At 42.6% G+C, this 21,400-nt stretch overlaps 1 protein-coding gene across 1 annotated transcript in view; it reads right to left on the bottom strand.

The window, feature by feature from the left end:
• Nucleotides 1–1,647: 1,647 nt before the first annotated feature.
• Nucleotides 1,648–21,400, bottom strand: part of tbx15 (T-box transcription factor 15) — a 40,407-nt gene continuing 20,654 nt past the window's right edge. Inside the window, exons 4-8 of the mRNA XM_040147710.1 lie at nt 21,194–21,365; nt 13,692–13,859; nt 12,948–13,012; nt 7,232–7,329; nt 1,648–3,620 (exon numbers count right to left, since the gene is read on the bottom strand). Coding sequence (XP_040003644.1) covers nt 2,788–3,620; nt 7,232–7,329; nt 12,948–13,012; nt 13,692–13,859; nt 21,194–21,365 — 1,336 coding nt within the window. The 3' untranslated portion in view covers nt 1,648–2,787. The remainder of the gene's footprint in view (nt 3,621–7,231; nt 7,330–12,947; nt 13,013–13,691; nt 13,860–21,193; nt 21,366–21,400) is intronic.

Genomic DNA, 21,400 nt, shown 5'->3' with positions numbered 1-21,400 from the left:
ATACTTTCCAGTCGGCGTGCTGTCACTCAAAATGGCCTCAAAGCAGCAGATTAGGCACCAGATCCCTCTCATCTCCGTCAGAGGATCTTGTTAAAATACCCAGTCCTGTATCTCCAGTTGTTGCAGTTTCATGTTTTACAGCAAGCCGGCCGCATTCTGCCATTAAACAATCGATGGGATCGTTTGCATATTTCGTTTCTAATGAAAGGCGCCATGATGAAAGGCCAAGAGTCCCTGTTACTCCAGCTCGGCCATTCTTTTCCACTTAAGGACCTGATGGCTAGTTTATGGCATAAAAACAGACCTGCTGTGCATTATGTCATACTGCTGCTCTGTAGGTCCATGTGCACTGCTCTTCCTTACATATACATCTCTTAATTTAACAGGCCCTGAAGTAAATTTGAGGCGAAGACGGGTGGGGGTGAGAAGGGTGGTGGGGGGGGGGGTTGATTTTGAATGCTGCTGGAACAAGAGAGGGGGTGTATATCAGACAAATAATGTGAATAATTATTGGAAATAATGTCCAGATAGATGGAGTGGAGCCAAATTATGAAATCATGCGCTTCTCCCCAGTACATCACCCTGCTCATTATTTAGAGTCATGCTTGGAAAAACAGGTGTTTCCAATATTGGGTCGTTGTCTCCACGGTCCCGCAGCCCCTTCATTTCCTTATGATGGTTCAGATATGATATTTCATGGCTGGAGCCATACACATGATAGAAAGTGATCGGGGATAGCCACTCAGAAGACATCCGTGTAATGAATGCTGATTGGCCCGGCTAAATCCCCAGAGTCTGTGCCTATGTAACGAGAGGGAAACCGCAAAGCTGGCGGAAAGATCCCAAATGCCGCATGTTTTCCCTCTCTCGCAGGTTCAAATGATTACAAGGGGATTTCTCTGTCTCTTTAAACAGGTGCCATATTTATGTGCATCGAGCACAACAGCAGTACAGCTGAGTGCAGTTGGCACAAGAGCTTTATTCTCCATTCTCATAATAAACAGAACCAGCAGGGAGAAAATTTGTCTTTTTTGGGTCTTTTTCTTCCAGTTTGGTTTATGATCGATGCATTGCGTCAGCGTTTGAAGCCCGTGCCTGTGATGTGGAGGAGAACAGATGTGTGTGTTTTATAAGCAAAGAACACTCTCTTGTGTGATTAATAATCATGTCATTCATCGTTATTGTAGCCTAGAGGCTGTGACTGACTGGTAAGTCAACTCCCACAGTTACAATCTAAAACTCTATTCCAAAAGGCTTGTGTGTTTTAAAAAATAATCATTTATCAGTCATTTCCAAAAGCTAATTAGTAAATAGCTGTGAAATATAGAACATCCGTTGCACAAAAGCACCATTATTTTGTTGATTACCTACCATAAACACTATAATTTGTTTTGCTTATGTGTTTCAAATTATTTTGTATGAGCAACTTCTGTTTCCTCTGAATTTTGGAAAAAATTTCTCAATGACGAATTACCAATGAAAACATCTTTTCCCATTCTCTCGAGTTGGAAAACACTGTATGTTCTTAATTTTTGCAGGGTAAAATTAAACATCGGGTTTACTTTGAAAATCTACTGCTAATGAAGAGAGAGGAAAAAAAAAAAAAAATCAGAACCATGTACATGAATTAAAACGTTTATTGAGCTTTTTATGTGCTTGGCACCTGTATTTACATTTTTTTAAAATGCCTCAAAAAAAATTTTTTTTTGCTATTTCCCTTTTTTCACACATTTTTATAACAGATCGGCCCGTAAAATTGTTATATTGCTCAGCACTTAAATACACATCTCTACAACACACCAAATCATACTTTAATTACTCTGTTTCGCTATTTCTTCTTTTATAACTTTTCACACAACAACCTTTAAGCTTATCGATTGCATTTGCCATCTTATTTATATATATATGCTTGAAAACATTATCCACTCAAAAATCGTGAAGCCATTCCAGTCTATGAGGAAAACAGGTTGAAGTTGTGTGGTAGAGTCCTGAACTCTCATGTACACGCCCGCCGGGAGGTTTTCAGGATGAAGAGAGTTCCTCAGTGGACCTGACCTACAGTCCTTTGACTTACTGCGTCCATGTGTTGTATTCACCCTGTCTGGCACATCAACCGGCCGCTACAGTGCCCAGATACTTCGCTGCACATACTCCTGCATATATATGTAGAGCAGTGAGTCACTCGGTGATCTTGTCCAGTTGTCCCTTTCATTCTAGCCAAAACTTCAGACCATGACGGTGAACCACTGACCCCTTGACATTTCTGAAACGATACAACACAAGTGCTGCGTGAAGTAAAAACTTCTGGATCACATTGAAGACTCTTTGGTTACAAGATGTCATGGCCTTTGAGTCCCCAAAAATCAAGAATGAGTCACTGGAAGAGGCTATTGCTATGATTGCACCACTACATATACACAACTGATAATCCCTTCTGAACCAGAGCATGTGGGCTCCTCCTCCTCCTCCTCCTCCTCACACTGGTCTGAGTTTGTTGTTTCTTTCCTGTCAGAAACAGCAAGAGAGTCAAGTTGCTGTCCCAATTTTTTACTTTATTACTACATAGATAATTTAATAATACGTTGACTCCCTCCTTATTGCTTTGTAAGGGGTGGAGCATCTTTTAAAAACAAAAACATGAGATGACATCCTTTTCTGAAAGGTTTTTGTACCTCGGTACATTAACATTTCATGTAGGAACGGCAGTTCAGGTTCATAGATTACAGATTTCCGTTTCAGCTGAAAGACTTCAAAAACATGGAAGACTGTGAGGTTTGATCTCGGTTTCTACACCATGTGCATAGACATCTGAGAAGAGGAGCCATATTGACGACCGTCACAGGAGGTGCTCCCCTGCTGGCCACTGGTGGTGTTGCTAATCATGTGCATAGTCTCCATGCTTCCGTTGGACAGGTACTGGCGCTCAGCGAAGGCCCCGGCGGGGGAGGAGGAGCAGAGCAAACCTCCCTGGGGCTTCTCAGGGCTGGCGGCCAGGCGAGGAGAGGTGGGGAAGTTGTATCCGTACAGGTTGTAGGGGTTGTGGAGGGAGAAAGCATTGTAGGAACCCTGCTGCACGTGGTGGTGGCTCCCGCTGAACATATGGGCGGAGGAAGGGGAGGATCCGGATGAGGAGGAAGAGGCAGAGCTGGAGCCACCTCCGGCCTGCATCACGTACTGAAGCTGCGAGGCTGGGAAGGAGCCGAGCTGCCCGCTGTAGGCATCCATCTTGCCTCCGGTGCCGCTGCCACTACCGCCACCGGTCAGGGATGCATGAGTACTACCCTGCATGCCAGCAGCAATCAAGGAGGAAGTCCTCTGTGGCAGGAAGGATTCAGAGGGCTGAGCAGAGGCCACAGCGCCTCCGGCAGTCTGGAGGCGTCCATAGGAACTGTCGGCTAGGCCGCCGTAGCCCTGCAGGGCCGCCATGTTGCTGCGAGCGCAGGCTGGGTACTCGGACAGGCCCAGGTTGCAAAGCTGACTTTCCCTGCAGCCCATGTTGAAGGTGTTGGGAGCAAGGTGGAAGGTCGGAGGGGAACAGGAGGGGGACAGGAGGTGTGCCGCACCAGAAGGGGAGGGGGTTCCTGTGCTGGAGGTGGTGGGCGAAGTGCCTGTGCTTCCACCTAGAAAACACACAAATACAGACGGAATGAAATATAGTGACACTGTATAGGTGCTTTTATCTTAGTCGAGTCATTTGAAAGACCAGATCCAGTTCAGTTTGAATCAGGACCAGTGCAAAAATGCAAATAATACTTAAAATACGTTCGTGAGGATCAGTGGAGAAGTAGACCTCTGAAAAGTTTGATGGTCAAACTATGAATTGTTTGACTGTGACTGTAATCCACTGAGGTGTTTGTGTTGATGAGAAGAATCATCCAAATACAGGATGAGACACAAACGAGCCAGAAAAGCCCTCATGAGGTCTGGAGTCCTGAACTGACACCTATTACCATGATGCACTGTTCACCTTCGAGTTTCAAGGATTCTCACAATTCATAAAATCATTAATTGTAAAAAGAAAATTAATTATACATAAAATTGAACATCTAATTTCTAGGGCATTTATCACTTCCCCATGTTGCCAAGATTCTACAGCCTAACGTTCAGGTCATAATTCAAGTGTTAATGAGGGTTAAAAAAAGAATCAGATTGTAGTTGTTTGGTTATTTTAATGAAGCATAACCAAACGGGAGCATGTGTGGTTATTTTTTAGTTTATTTAATTGTATTATAGTGAATATAAGTGACGTGATCTCTTTATTTATTTATTTTACATGAACGAGCCAAGAAAAGTGGTGTTTGGCTGCCATATGTTATCATATTTCCACAAACTTTTTTCTTTTTTTGTTTTTCCCCCAGAAAATTTGATATGATGGGAAAGTGACACGAATCCCTGCCTGTCTACCTCTGACCTCCCTGTGGAGGGTAGCAAGAAACAAACAGGATTTCCCTGTGGGGAGGTATTAGTATTAGTCTCTCATTTCCAGACCTCCACATCCCTTCTAGCCCGTGGCAGTGCAGGAGAAATGTGTTCTACAACTGGTTGGAATGTGCAAAAGACAGAGCTTTTTTTTTTTTTTCTAAACGGATTCTTGTACGTCCACAGAATGAACCGAGGAATCTTGGGTTTTTTTCGTACAGATTCTTCATCACCGGGATGTATCTCCGAGGCCAGAGCACGTCATCCCTCTCTCTCCTTCTTCATAAACGAGCAGACAGTAGCAAAATGCAGTAGTAGTTTCTAATTGGAACATTTCCAAGTGGTCCACATGCACGGACTCAGACTAATAAAGTAAGCAGTAAGCTACATTATGCATTCACCTGTCGCCAATTTAATATATAACTTCGTTGATCCGTGTGCATTTTTTTCAATCTCCTACCCTTAGACTAATTGCAAACTGCTCTTTGAACCTGCGCTGGATACGAGAGCATGAACCATATAATAAAATATATTGCTGGTATGTGGAGATAAATGTGGATTCGGTTTTGACAACGTCTGGTCAACAGAGCCGCCCCAGTCCTTTCCTCAATAAAAAGCCACAAGCTCGGAGTTTGGACATGCACTATACTGATTCCGCTGAAAGGGGGAAAGTGGAGATTCTACAATATACATGCATATACACACACCACAGAGCAAAAAAATGTTGGCAGACATCGCATCCTATCAGTCAAGCTTTTCATAGCGAAATGATAGCTGTGGGATATCAATCGCATATTTCTCTATTAATGAGAATTTGGCCAGGGTTCGTTTTGCTGCTGGAGAAGTACAGTTTCCAGAATGAGGAGGAGGCATAACTAAATAATCCAGGACTCGTTTGGCTGGCGTTCCGATTTTGCACCATATGCCTTCGATAATATTGCTGCAGCGCTCTGCTCTGCTCTGCTCGAGTTGAAGAGGGGGGCTTGTGGGGAGAGAGAGAGAGAGAGAGGAAGAAAGCGAGGTAGATATATATGAGGGAAAAGAGAGGGAAGGGAAGAGAAGATGATAGTTTGATGATGTCATGTTTTCCTCTGGTTAGAAGGGCTCGAGGTGCTGTAGAATAGCTGATTACACGAGGGGAAAAGAGTGTCCGGTGCTGCAAGGGCAGAGCCACACACTCAAGTACAGGTACAGCCACTACAGGCTGCACACGTACGCCACGGTGTCCTTGCAGGGTGACACATGGTTCACTGGCGGCGAAGGCGTTTAATTAAAACCGGGTCACATCGGGGGAGTTTAATGATAACAAACACATGTTTGCCTGCTCTGACAAAAATACGGAGTGTCACCTCACGCCGACCTCCGGGGGTAACTGAGATCGGGTCAGTGAGGAAACGGGGCTGCGTTCAAGCGGTGAGGCCCCTGATATGAGCCATGACTAAGACCTTGTGCTGGTGCTGGACCCGGTACAAAGGGAGGTGGCCCAACCGAGACTGACTCGTGTCACGGAGCCATCCAAAAGCCACAGGTTTTGTTTAACAATTTTATGTTCAAGGGCTGCACGAGATGTGAAAAGTTCAGCAGACGCAAGGCCGACCTGCCAGAGGAGCAGTGTATGGCCAAGCTCAAATGAAGGACAACCATAGCTGATGCAGTGTGTGGTGAGATATACAAGGAAAATATGCAGAGGGAGAGTTCAGGTCGGGACAGCACATGCACCATAGTCATGCTAATTACCGCCGTACACTGCTCTCAGCGTTGGAGTTGACTATTTATTACTTTACACTGTACTCTAACTAACCTTAAAAAAAAAAAAAATCACTCATTTTTCTGCAAGCTGGATTAAATTAACTTCGCTGCTTACAAAAATGAAACAATTTTAAAGAAAATTGGGACTGATGTAGTACATTAAAGAGATGTCGTAATGAATCACAAGTATAAGAATGAATTAAGAGTTTGTCTACTCATTGCCATCAGTCTGACTAATATTCAGTGTTAACATAAGAACATTAACATCAACATTCAGTGTTATGCGTTACCAAAGTGGTTGTCAAAATGGTCTCTGAGGATCCAGATCTCATGCAAAATGAGGAGTAGTTTAATTTCCCCATTACCCAGTTCACTGGAAAGGATCCCAATCGGTGACTATTTGAATCGTGGGTTTCAGTTTACATTACTTTCTTCATTTCAATAGGAGACTGTGACTTCGACTCAGGAATGACGATTTTCCCATATGAGTTTTTTGTCGAGGAGAAAAGCTGATCACGGAGGGGGGGGGGTCGGTGAGCTGTAATGTGTCTGTTTAAGCAGAAAAGGTCAGAAAAGTCAGGTTCCTATGGGGGTCTGACAGTAAGCGAGGCAAAATCTGCCGTTAAAAAAAAAAAAAAAAAGCATCTTGACACTCCAGCAAATGCCATTAGCAATGCTCCGTGCATATCTGTGGTCGGGCGGAGGTCAAATCACCCACTTTCAACCCCAGTCCTTCAGAGCCACGCAGCGAGGGATTCTTTCTAGAGCCGCCAATTTGCGCCCACCTTCAACAATAATACCAAGTGGAAATCCATCAAAGTGGAGACGCAGAGACCAGTTCCCACTTTGTATGTAAGGGATCCGACCCTGACTAAATATTTTTGCCCATTACTATTCTGCTCTTAATCCTATGTGTAAAACAAAAACAACCCTATAGGAAAACTGAGAATTAGAAGAAGACAAGAAGGACTGCGGGGCGATTTTTTTTTTTTTTTTTCAAATTCCTTTTCTGTGGAATTTGAAGTGTTGTTCTCTCCTGTACAAACAATTTGCATTAACACACCCTGCTGTTTCTGCATGTTGGTGAAGTCTTCAAACGTAAGGGTCCTCACAGGGGGTCTCCAGAAAGCATAAGTCTCCATGATCGCCTCCAGGCCGGTCCTGACAGAGAGACATACAGAGAGAGAAATTTCAGAGCACAAAAAAAAACCCAACAGAAGGGGGTGGGGGGGGGGGGTGGGACAATAATGGCCTCTGCATGTGTGTGTTGCCCAGACGACATGAACACAGAGAAAAAGAGAGAGAGAGTCGGATGGAGAGTGAGATGAAGAGGACAGGGTTTAATATTTGAGGTCTTAGAATGGACTTTGATTGATTTTTTTAAGATTTCATTATTTGTTTTTTAAGCCTTATACGGCCAGGCTCCCACTTATATCTATGACCTGCCGATTCCCTAGAAGCCCGATCGGTTGCTTGAGCTCTCCTGGCAGACGGGGCACTACTACTTGTTCCAAAATCTCCACTTGACACCGGAGCCTTTGCCGTCCAGGTCCCTCAGCTGCCCGGAGATCTCAAATAGGCGAAGGCACTGTCCTCGTATTAGTTCAAATTATAATCTCATTTTTATTGTACACAGTCTGGATTTTATTTATTCATTAGCCTATCCGTGTTTTATTTTTACAACTTAAGTCTTTATTGAGCAATAAAATAACAAACTAAATAAAGTATTTGGGAAAAACATTTTTTCTAGCATTCATTCAGTCCTAAAGATGGAGTCATTTGAAATGTTGTTGTTGTCATTTTGGGTCTTGTATAATGTCAACCCCCCCCCCCTTTTTTTTTTCTTAAGATATGTATCAGGTTGTTTTATACACTCAATAGCCACTTTACTAAGTACACCTGTACAATCTAATGCAATGAAATACAACTGTTCTGCCATAAAGTCTACTACTTATATGATGCCTACAATGTTTGGGTTTTTTTTTTTTTTCCACACACCGTCACAGAGGTATTGATTAAATTTTATGTTTTAGCACTGAGGTCACATTTGGTGATGGTGCTGTACTTGACTGATTTATACTCAGAGGGGAATTTAATAGTCCGCCTTCCTCGTGTATGTAAACGGGGAGAGCAAAAAGTTGGAAAATCCGCTCTCGATATAATGTAGTCCAGTACAACACCACCTTTCACTGACCTCAGCAATAAATATGTAATTCAATTTACACGTTTCCCACAATGTCAACAAGAGCTGATTACAAAGAGAAGCAGGGCTGTTCTGTTGAGTTGCAATATATAGTACAGGTGTATCTAATAAAGTGGCCTCTGAGATTACTTTATAACATTGTTTATGAAGAATTGCTATGAAAATAAAAGCTATTTTTATATTAATGGTCATAAAATATATGACCAGTGCAGGTATTGTGCGTGTGTGTGTGTGTAACTAATATACTGAATGGAAAAGCAGGGAGATGGATATGGGTGAGAGCCAGTATTAGAGACTGAGAGCAAAAATATTGGAAAGATTAGTTGAACAGAGAGGGGAAGTGACATTCATTCATATTTGTACGTAAAGACAGAGAGTGGTTGGTGGTAAATGAGTCAGACTGAATGAGAGTGTATCAGAACAAGAGAGAGAGAAAAGGGGGCGGGAGAAACTGGAGTCCTGCTCAGAGGAAACTGGAGCCATTAAAAAGGAGCAGGTTTTTTACTATGCACATAAATCTGGGTGACGTTTCATCTTGAATCTGTACACGGTTCTCCTTCCCGCTTGATTTACTTCCCTGCGCGCCCCTCGGCCCCCATCCCAGGGAAAGCAGCGCCCGTCGCCGCTCGGCATGTTGTTTTAGGGCCACTAACTCCCTGGCCGTGGCAGCTCGTTAGTGCGCCGCGATAATCGGCCCGACCCTCGGCATCACTGCGCTCATTCATGGAGTCACACTGCTGCGGGACCGAAACCCAACAAATGAGCTGTATCCCTCCGCCGGGCCATAAAGCCCACTCACCAGACACAATTGACGGCACTGCCACAACTAGGAACCTGGGAAAGTTCTGTGTTAGGACGCTATTAAAAAAAAAAACTCAGAAAATAGAAGTTGGTGCTTAATCTGAGAATTAGCAGCGCAGGTTTGCCCTTTCTGTTGATGCTGAAGTTCCCCGTTGGTAATGCTCCACCGCAAACGGGCTGCGTTCACAGTGCAGTCGACTCACCGCGTAAATCCAAACAAAAGTAACTTCGTTTTTTTGGACGACTGGTTAATGCCGCTCAAATCCGACACTACTATGAACTGAGTAATGTTTAAAACACACATGCGGCAGGGCGGCAATGACAAAAGTAGTTTTAATGTTTGCAGCTTCTTGTTTCCAACACTTACGGTGTAGTTGCTGCTGTTGCCTTCCACTTTTGGATCGGGGCTGAATTGACTGCAACTTATTATAGGATGATAAATTTAAAAAATTTCTCAAGCAAGACCAGTGGTTTGGAGGCAACATTTGTATTGTTTCAAGGTAACCGATACTGATTTTTCTCTCAATAGGCAAAATGTATTTTCTATTTTTTATTTTGTTGAATTAGCTAAAGGCCCAGTACCGCTTTGCCCTATTTGTTGTCACTGTGAAAGGACATTTGTATTTGTATTGGAATCTCCATCTGGTAATCCGTGCTCACTTTTTGTTATCGTCTCATTTTCATTTTGATGATTGTAGTTCAAACTTTGACCTTTTAACTTTTCCGATCCCGGTCAGCGAATCCGTCATTACGATGGACGCTGCGCGACAAGCCTTGTTCAAACCCACCAAATTGCACTTTAAATTTGTGCCAAGATTCAACGATTTCCAAACGATTTCTAGCATTGGCTTTAAATATGTCAATGAATATAAAGCGCGTAGTTACAAAACAAAGTGGCTGGAGCATTCGTATTCCTTAGAGGCCTACTCTGAAGCACCTGCAATGCTCAGTGAGAGAGTTCATTGAAGGAGATGACAAACACTCCATCTATTCTCTCAGCAACACCGCTTGGTTCCCTGTCACACATATCTTAATGACGGGGATATTATCGTATTAGTTTAGAATCATTTAGAAACATATACTGGTGTACACACGATCCCATCATCGCTCCCATTAATATACCTTTCATGAGGATTCGTGCCTACAAAATGTGATCAAGCTTTTCATGTGAGCATTACTGAATGACGGGTAAAACCCACCCTCTCTTTTAAATTGGCTGGACACTGGAGAGTCTCCCTTTTTTCGGTTTAATCGGATTGAAGTACCATGTTGTTAGTTGGGGCGCCATCCGGTTCTATGACAAGAGGGGGTCATGCTGCTTTTATCACCAGTGGATTTTAATTGTTTTAAATGTCCGTTTTGATCTTTTTTTCTGCTTTGTTTTTAATGTTCCCACTTTTTGTCCCATTTTTTTTTGTCTTGGTGTAGTTTTCATCTACCGTAAAGCAGGTTATATTACCTTTCTTGGATTATAAATAAAAGCTATTATAATCCGTGCTCATCCTCGAATTTCAAGACATAGAATGGTCTGCTGATCAAACTGAAAATACGCAGGTTTTTCTTATATATTTGTTTTTAAAAATGTTTTAACGTAAACTTCCAGCTGCGGTGTGAAATCTAATATAGCAGTGGGGCTGAATTACAAGCTACAGTATCTACAGTTACATTTCATGTACATCAGACACCCTTATGTAGAGTGACCTTACAGTAGAGAGACCAATTAAACCCCTAAATCACCATAATTATGCAAAAGCAGCAGTATGAAGATCAAGGGCGAGGGATGATCAAAGATAAAAAAAAAAAAAAAGCAGCTCTAGACACGAAGCATGAAATTCAGAATGACACAGAAAGGGTTTTTAAGGTGAAAGATTCTGAGTTCTCCCTATGAATTGTATGAGGCTGCTACTTGAATCCGAACAAAACAAATCCCAGCGGGGCTGAAGGGAGGGAATCATGACTGGTACGTGAGGGTAAATTCATTTTCTCTTGCCACGGACAAATATCTCATTCTCCGTTATCTTTTCATCTGTAGCTTTTCTGCAATGAAATTCTAATGTCACTTCATAAATCAAACAGTCTATTGTTTGAAAAATGAAAAAAGATGTCTCAAATATCTGTGTGCCAATAATGCAGACCAGATGAGGGGGCTGCTTTCATGTGCGGAGGGGTCTGGTGGTTCAGTGCAATCCCGCCCCCCTCGTCTCCTCCACAAACGTTAGATATGATAATTCAGTAACCGAGAGAAAGAGAGAGGAATCGAGGGAGAGAGGGGAGGAGGAAGGAAAGAAGGTACAAGGAAAGGAGGAGAGAAAGGAGGAAACTCAAGGGAAGACAAATAAGGAAGAGAAAGCAAGAGCTTGTCTTTGCTGACAAAATCAAACATATTTAATAATATCATTAGCCTGCTCAAAAGGTGTATCACGATGAGTAACATGAGTTTTGACTCCACGGGGTCAACGGCCAATAGGAGAGCTCTCTCTGGCTGACATCAGCGCGCCAGTAGTAACAACACAGCTGAAGCAACAGCTGACAGAGGACGAAAGGGATCAGACCAGTCAGACTGTTTGGCTGTTTGCGGTCACACACGTTGACAGTCACAGGAAGCAGTGCAACATCATCTCTGTCCCTGTCTGCATGTCGCGTGTGTAGTAGTAGTAGTCGTAGCAGTGTGTCGCCTGGTCCGTGTGCTCTGTATGTGCTGCGCTGTCTCCGTGTTGTGGGAGTTTGTGACGGGAAGGACAGAGCCAATATTCAACGTATCCCCAAGAAGCCTGTTTGAGCCCTAAAAAAACGTGTGACTGTTGCATGACTCGCAGGCCTCGCTGAGTCGTATAGTGTGTGGGAATGTGGAATGAGAAGCCCGGACTTCAGACAGAGTGTTAATAACCCTGTAAGCACGGATTTGGTGATTTCCAGGTCAAAAGATGTCTAGACGTCTAGGTTAAAATAGGCTAAATTACATGTAACCATTGTTCCGACTGCATTTTACGACTACAGTATATTTCAGTTTGAACATGGTCCTAACTATGTGCTGAAATAGTTACATAAAACCATAAAATTTATCAACAAAAAAAAAAAAAACGTCTAGAAAAATATTCAGCCCACTCTTGACCTATAAGAGCAGCATAAGGGAGACACAACACAAACTCAATAGCATTCACAAATTCTGCACTCCTACAGAAAATGTAAAGATTGCACTCTTCAACCACGATAGCATGTGTGTCAGCGACGCATATTCAAGGGAACCTTCTCATCATGTTAAAAAAAGTAGCTAACAATTTACAGCTAAGATTAAAGGTGGACGTATGCTCGTGCGTCAGAGGGTTTACGCTGCAGCAGCGGCACGTGGCCACATCATGCGCCGGAGCTGACCCGCACGTCGTCGGATCTGCAACTGCGAGCCGGGGCGACAGTGGCTGCAGAGAGGCCACGTGGTGGTAAAGAGCTGTGACGGCACTGCTGTATCTGAGCCTCTAATGCCAGTAATGAAGAGAGACGTGCACAAGACCGCCCCCCCCCCACCAGCCACCAAAGACTCTCTGTCCCTCTGTCCTGCAGGTCTGAATTGTTCCTCTTGGCAACAGACAACGCAGCTGTTTTCATATAAAGCAGCACGTGGTACTAAGCGCTATCTTCAGAGGATTATTTGCATATTAAAGGTTACGCAGGGGGAAAAAAAGAAAAGATTCGATTTTTGTGGGCAGCTTGGGAAAGGCTGTCGCAGACTGTTACCGTGTGGCTGCTCAGTTGGTAAACAGATGCTGTGATATTGTACCTGTTTCTGCCAGAGTCCCGGAAACCTTTGGCAAACGGGTTGCGGTCGATCTTTAGTCTGGTGATCTACAAACAAGAACGTGGAAAGGAGATCTTTGTGATTATTGCAGCTTAAAATAAATTTGCAGCGCCTTCTCTAAAGGCCAACTTTTCTGTGCTATTTTGCAGTAAATTGTGTTCATAGTGAAAAGTCACAACTCATCCTGTGTTTGTTTTTTCCCCTAAAACTTTGTAGAAGGAAACATTGTTGGTTCCTACTTCTCCTTGTAGTATTGCCAGATGGCTCCCTAATCTAAATGGTTAGTGTCAGGGATTGGAGTGGAAATGGCTGCATTTGGCTGAGTTTAGTGGTGGTCAATTTGGGAAGCACGACCTCGGAGGACAAGATCTAGGGAAACAATGCCGTCCCCGGTGTAGTTATAAGAAAACTTTGTTGAGATTGAGGCTCTGTATTTATTTGACTTTGGCTTATAAAAGTGCTTGTAAAAGTACTTCTGAATTTGATCATGTTTACATAGAAAACCGTGGTGACTTGTAAAATTGACAAACATTCCTCCTCCAATTCAACCTCAATGTTTTTGAAGAAATAGTTGCAGGGATTTCAAAAAAAAATTTGCAAAATGACGGACATTTTGCGGGGATTTATTTGAATTTGCGTTCATTCCTGTGATCGCAGATTGCAAATTTTGTGGGGTGAACGACTGACGCGGTTTTCCGGGGAGGTAATAAAATAAGAGCAGCGTACCTGTTGGTTCTGGTAGGCGGTGACAGTGGTGAAGACGGTCTCGGGGAAGCTGAAGGTCTTCACTCCCTCCCCGCTGGGCACGGGCTTGTTTGGAGACAGTTCGCTGCTGAAGTCCTTCCTGATGACGTGGACACGAGGCTGATACTTGTGCATGGAGTGGAGGATGATCTGAAAGCATGAAGGAAGGAAAGACGGTGAAGTGCAGCTACTGCGGTCGATATTATTAGCACTGATGGTATAGTCTGAGGCTCATCTCGATCGCCAGGGTGGCACGATGTGTCGAGGAAAGTTGAATCCGAATCACTGAAGGAAAATCTTGATCGAAAAAACAAAACACTGTGGTCCGGAAATTTGTGTCTCCATGTGTGAATCTGTGTGTGTGTGAGTATTTGGGTTTTGTATGTTCCTTCTTTGTGTGGACATTTGGAAAATAATAATAAAAAAAAAAAAAAATGGACATCTTCCTATTTGGGAATATTTTACCAGGCTTCACTACTTTTTAACCCCTTGAAGTTGTAGTAACTACGGGCAAAACTAAATATCCCACTCTCAATTTTTATGAACCTGTTTTTGCTTGTAATACATAGAAACAACCAAAGAAAAACATGGAAAGTGCAGATTCTAATTTTCTTCAATGGCACACTGAAGTTACACCAAAAAAAAAAAAAAAAAAAAGATTTTGGTGAGGGTTCAGTATGTATTTGTGAAGGATTAGGGTTTAGGGTTTAGGAAGTGAATTTGATGAATGAAGGCCCCCACAACCCAAGTAATAAATGTCAAACCTGTATGTGACCATGTCTTGTGTGCCTGTAAACTTGCATTTCAAGACAAAACACAAAACTTTAACTCTCGTCCTTTTGATTTTCCTCTCTACAAAAAAAAAAACACAATACAGGCACCCCCTTCGTAACATCAATTACCTCCACTGATTCTACACAACCGAGCCACACAACATTAAACTAAGTTCACACTGCGATGATGCTCACAGGAGGGCCGAGGATTATTTCACAGTGGAGAGGAGGCGTCAGACGGTGTCGGCCCCAGCCTTGCCTCGGGGCTGCGGTCTGCTCTTGATTAATCTTTGAGTGAGAGAACCTCCCCAGAGCCGAACACCCCCGACCTCCCTTCTCTGCTACAACAGAGGGGGTCATTTCGAACCAGGGCCGAGGGGGGAAAAACAACTAGAGTATCAGAAACAGTACATTTAACGTTCCAGACCTCAAATCACACACTCAAACACATTACGACTGGACTGTTGCACAGAGATACACAGATGCACGCTCCGATCTGCATTCCTCGTTTTTAAGGATGTTATGTCCATCAGTGTTGCTCACTCAGCTTTCACTTCCATGGTATTTTGGCACATTCTACCCGGAGATCACATGTCAATCAAACCATGTGGGCGCTGCTGTGGCGTCTTTTTTCCTCGGGTGCTCAGTAAAAGTTGCGCAAAACTGCGCCTACCCTAAGAAACAAATGTCTCCTGGCTGCGTGTCTCAGCATCAGTTTTACACTGGGGAAGAAATACTTTCAGATTATGTGTGTTTTTTCCCTGCAGCTGTTCTTTCAATTGCAAAACTGCATTTTGACAATGGAAATTGCAGAATTAAAGAAGTAGTAGTATCAGAAAAAAAGTTTCCATTTAATGACTGCAAATCAGCCATGTGTGTGTACGCATATATACATACATACATATATACACATATATACATACTCACACATACATACATACACACACACACACACACATATACGTATATATGTGTGTGTGTGTGTGTGTGTGTGTGTGTGTGTGTGTGTGTGTGTGTGTGTGTGTGTGTGTGTGTATATATGTAAATACATACATACATACATATGTATATACATATATATTTCGTCTCATTATGTCCTTTCGACTATAATTTTATTGTGCAAGTGAAGAGATACACAATTTTTTAAGGATATAGATTTTCATTGTCTGTTCAGGCATTGTGTCGCCCAAGAAAAACCCAATCCTCTGCTTTTGCTGCTTCGGGAGGGGAAGGTATACTACCAGACAACAAGTGTTAAAACTGCACATAGCAAAGCTTTCATGGAGTGAATACATGTTGAATCACAGTCATGTCTTACCAGCAGAGATTTCACAATGGACACACACACACAGACACAGCTGCCTTGTGGCCCAGAGGAGTCATGCTTTTAGTCCCCAGCAGGCCTGAGGGGATGTAGTCAATCCCCTTTGAAAATCATGTGGACATTAACACCACAGAGACACCGACACATCCTGCAGATGTCTTGTGTATCACCAAAAAAAAAAAAAAAAAAAAAAAAATCAATGTCAAATATTGTTGATTTTTGATCTTCAAACAAACATTTGTCATGTCCCCAGTAAGATTACTCGTTACAAACAAGTACAATGAGGACTCTCACTTTAGGTCACCAGCAGTGACACTGTATGAGCAGGGCTACAATACGTTGTAAATATAACTGCCCACATTTGAAAAACTTGAATTTCTGAAAGGTCAGATTCCCTGGACTGAAGAAAAACAGGCAAATGTTCAAAGCAGCCTGTGTTGTAGACCATGTTTTGAGCAATCTTAAGCAACAGCATTACAATGAGATTAATCATTAACATGAAACAAAATGGAAGCAACAATAAAACGCCTTTGGCCAGTGCAGCCTGCTTCGGTGTTTTATTAGGTTTTCCCATAGACCAGCGTGGACAGACAGGAAACAAACGACAGGGAAGAGCGACAGCATGAGGCGGATCTGAACCCACGGGGATAAAGCTTAACGAGTCCAGCCAGGCAAGAGGTGTCCCAGGGACAAAAAAAAAAAACAAAAGTACAACAGTATTATATCCCCCCTATAAAAATGACAGAAAAATGCTAGCCGGTGAGCTCTGGTCATGTTGCCATGATGACTTAAAATCCCTGAAAGCAAAACCAAGTTTGGTATTATGGAAGTGTGGTGTAGCCTTGTTGGATTTTTTTGTTGATGAATGTGAAAGAACACAAAGCCATGCTGCAAATGTTGCTGGAAGCATGCGTGTATACAGACGGGGGGGGGGGGGGATTAAAAGGAAAAACCAACAAAAAGTGTCTTGTTAAGGTGTTGGGCCACCACGTACCAGTGGAACAGCTTCAGTGAGCCTTGGCAGTGATTCTACAAGTCTGTGGAACTCTGCAGGAGGGATGGACACCATTCTTCCGAAAGATTTTCCCTCATTTGGGGTTTCGATGGCGGTGGTGGAGAGCGCTGTCTAACACGTTGGTCCAAAATCTCCCGTGCGAGTTCAACCGGGTTGAGACCTGGCGACTGCGAGGGGCCGTAGCAAACGACTCGCGTCATATTCACACTCGTCAAACCATTCAGTGAACCCTCGTGCCCTGTGGATGGGGCCACCGTCATCCTGTTCCTCCAATCATTTTTCAGGTTTTTTTTCCTTTTAATTTGTCCTCCCTCTGTATGTACAGTATATTCATATTGCAAGAAATTTGTCAGTGCCACAGTTCAAAATGCCTCGTTACAACTACAAGGCTTGCACTCAGAACAAAATTATTACCAGTGTCAAATAGCACTGTCTCTAAGTACAATATAATGACCCTTGCACTGTACTTGAGAATATTTCTATTTTTTAGCTACTTCATACTTTATACAATTCATCATATAGCAGTGGGGAGAATGCTCATTTTACTTCGCTACATTTATTTGACAGCCATAGTCACTTTAGTTTAATATTTAACACAAGAAATATGATCAGATCATAAACTACCCAACAGAATATAAAGTAATTGAAATGAGCTCCACCTTGACTAGTTGCTATATTAAAATGAAACTTACAAAGTAATGCATAATTAATAACGATTATTATTATAAGATATAAACAGTCACTGGGGTCATTTTCCTGCACAATGAGTACTTTTTTATTTTTATTTTTTTTGAATTTTTGTGTTTTTACATTATTGCAATGTTATTTAACATATATTATATCCAATGTTAAGGATCTCGATACATCTTCCACCACTGACCCCGATGGAAATAAGCCATTATGCTTTATTGTATTTTTATCTTCAATGACTGTAACCACTGCAGTCCAGAGTTATGGTGCATTTTTAATCAGCAAATGAAATCCCACAATCAATCATAATCAGCAATGTGTCATATTATTTGGGCTGATAAATGTTTTGTATGTAAAGTCAATTAATCATGTCAAGTCAATTAATCTACAAAAGAGCCGGTAACTGTAGCTAAATATACAACATTTCCCGCTGAAATGTCGTGGGGTGGAAGTGTTAATCAGCATTAAATGGAAATACTCAAGAACTGTAGAGCACAAGTACCTCAGAATTTTGCAATAGTTTAACTACCTTCCACCGCCAGCTCATTTTTTTAATTTGAGTTCGTTTTTGCTTTTCATGCCGAGGAGATATGCTGTATATACAGATGAGAGCTCCAATAATTATCTGTGTCCTGCCACGTGCTTTAATTACAACATTTTTTAACCAGTATGTCTTGTATTTGTGTGAAAAGGGTTTTCTTTGGCACAAATGCAGCCATCAGTGAACTCATGGAGGCACTGTTTATCAGTCTGGAGGACGATTCACCGTCTGAGACATGATAAATATTGTTTTTTCACCCACGCTCTGCTTCTGTTGTGCGCTGTGACGTCCGATGATTCTTGACACGTATGCTGTCTGTTTCTGATAAGCCAGACAATTCACGACACCCCGAGTCAGGAGGAGGAGCGTGAAGGGGTGAGGCTTCCCGCAACAGGAAGCTCCAAAATTCATTTCCTTTGGCCTCTACCCCCCCCTCCAGAGAAGCAAAGCCCTCAAACTGAGCAGCGGGAGAGGAAAGACAACCTCCCCTCTCTCTGAGCGAGAACTGTATGTGAATCCTGGCCCACCAGCGCCCATATGTTATTACATTTGTCACCACCGTGCTGACGTGATGATCTGCAGAGCTGTGACGGATTAGGAACCCGTTAGCCCAATGCAGCTCAGTATGCTAAACTGGATGCCGCCATTTTGTCGCAGCACTGGAAACATTCATCTGTCGCGGCGCCATCACTACACTGCTTTTCTAATCATCGCATCCCCTTAGCGTGTCCCTAACAGTGGCGAGCTCCGAGGAGTAAAATAATTTGTAGGAGCTCCTCCGTCTCTTTTCAACGGTATCTCAGACCATAGCAAGCAAAGCAGCCTCCTCTATAACAGCTCAACAGTCGGGACAGGGGGGCACTGTGTGATCTTCCACCGTTTCGACATTCGGTATTAATTGACAGAAAAGACAGCATATCCTTCTCCTGTTTGCACCAACTTTCCATCAGCTAATAAAAGTATATGGAGTTCAGGCAGAACTGAGACACTCCTGGAGCTCGGAGTTATGAGGTTCAGTTTCACGGGGGGGGGTGCTGCCATTTTTCACATTTTTATGATCTCTAAATGATACACTTTGTACAAGTGCAATGTTATTTTTGTAAGGGCTGTGTATTCTCATTATCGAGATCGCACCATTACCTCGTGATTTAAAACCAGTTAAGCTGAGGTTGATGATAAAAATATTGGAAGAGTGAGCGAAACGCATGAATCAATTCCTGGTCACTAGGGGACAGAAAAAGATGAAAACAAGCTGACAGATACACAGCCACTGCAATATCTTGGGCTTTTGAGGTTGTTGCCTCCTTACACATCTGTAGGACATTAAGCAGTATTGGTGTTCACTTGGAGTTCTGTTTCTGGCCTCTTGTCCAATACGCAAAGTTCTTTTTGGCTCCGCTGTGGTCTCCTCCAACTCCTGACGAAAAAAAAAAACGCTTGCTAACACCAGATTTGCCGACCACGTTTACCAGCCACTCAGCAACTTTACAGAGTTTTATCAGGGCTTTGCTGCAGCTAACCTTTATGCTGGAAACGGTTAACGTCAGGGGTCGTGTAGTACAGCTCCACAAATGACTCTTACTGTACAGTTTGGTCATTTTTTTTATATTGCTCATTATAATATTTTGCTGAGGATTTTCTCAGCTTCCATTGCAGGTTTAAACATAAGGGGCCAATCAAAGCTAATGATCAAAAGCTAACACAGTTTTCCTGCATCTAATATTGTCCCTTTCCCATTTCTAACTATAGAGAAGTATAAAGTACAAGTAAGGGACTCATATTAGCTCGCCACCCACTTGCTGCTTATACATAAAGAGGGCAGTAAATCAGACAAATTGTGGTCTAACTTGTTGCATTACAGTAAAATATTTCACCTACCAAACCCACATTACACCTTTTAGAGCAGCCAAGAACCAATAAGGGACTTACTTTAGCTCACCACCCTTGTTACTGACTGGATACAAGCAAGGCTGTAAATTAGACAGATTGTGGTCAGACTTTTAGCTCGGTAGTGCAGCTGCTGGAGCGTACTACAAATCAAATTCAAGTCATTAAGTGCCTTTAACGAAACCGTTTCATTACAAAATGCTTTACAGATCCATGAAGGAAATGAATATTACATATTTAAACAAGGGCATGGGTTCAAATCCCAGACCTCTAATATCTCTCCGCGCTAATCCAGAAACCTAATAATATTCAGTCAGACTGGACCGTCTTCAAAAAGAGTGTGGGAGGCCAGTATGACTGTCCTGTATTGCAGAAAATCAATTCTGAACAAGTCTCACGGCTCCGTGAGTCATTAAAAGCGTGACGCCCGTGAAGAACAGTGTCGACTTTGCTTTCAAGCAAAGGTATCAAAAACACTTCCATCCAAAAAGCTCCACAAGTCCGAGGGAGCATTCATTTCTACAGAACACTGGAGTCACATGAGGGTTTAAAGCACAAAAATGAAACTAATGAATCACAGCTTTAACATTTAAACCCAAAGTATGGCAGCTGAAATGGCTACCATCTTTGTTCCAGGTATTACATGCATAGTCAGCACTATTTTTAAATATTGACATCCGATTGATCTGCAAACATGAAATAAAAACCACGACACATTAAACTAGGTTATCTGATGAGATCACCATTTAACCTCTTTGATGGTGTAATATGTGAGGAAAGACCCCTCCTGTCTTTTGTTGCCTTAAGCTCATGTAGGAAATACTGAAATTAAAAATGCATGAACAAGCAACACAGGAAGAGGAAACGTAAGCACTAAACATGACATAAACCTTGTAGAAAGATCTAGTTTTTCATTATTTAGTTATCTTTAGGTTTTGGTCTTTTTGTTTAAGCAATGATGCAGCAGAAAAATTACGTTACCTATACTGTAACTAAATACTTTTGTTAAGTCATTTATGAAACTGTGTAATTTATCATTTTTCGTTCCCCTGTCACAGGAAATATTAGCATATTTCTCATTGACATGCAGATCTTTTAGGATCCTCTAAATATCGAGACGTGGTCTCCAGTCACATACAGATACAAAGATGCTGAAAGAAAATATTTCTTGACAAAATGTTCACTGCTGCAGGATTTAAAAGAATTAAGCAGCAGAGAAGTTGTGAAGATAAAGAGAAAAGGTTTTTTGCTTACGTGTCCCTGGTCGTCCAGCTCGTTGTTGGTGAGTTTGAGCTTGTCAAAGCTGACCACCTGTCTCATCCAGGTGTCTCCCGAGGCCAGGGAGTCCGGGTGGATGTAGACCCGCGGAGGCACCGGGGAGTCAGCGTTTCCTGCCACCATCCACTTAGAGCTGTGGTACACATACCTGGAAGACAAGGCAGGGAAACCGGCTCTTAAGCA

The sequence above is a fragment of the Xiphias gladius genome, chromosome 16, assembly GCF_016859285.1.
Source record: "Xiphias gladius isolate SHS-SW01 ecotype Sanya breed wild chromosome 16, ASM1685928v1, whole genome shotgun sequence".
Classification (NCBI taxonomy): domain Eukaryota; kingdom Metazoa; phylum Chordata; class Actinopteri; order Istiophoriformes; family Xiphiidae; genus Xiphias; species Xiphias gladius.
Note: the sequence above shows the minus strand (reverse complement) of the source record. Positions and strands in the feature narration are given on the sequence as shown.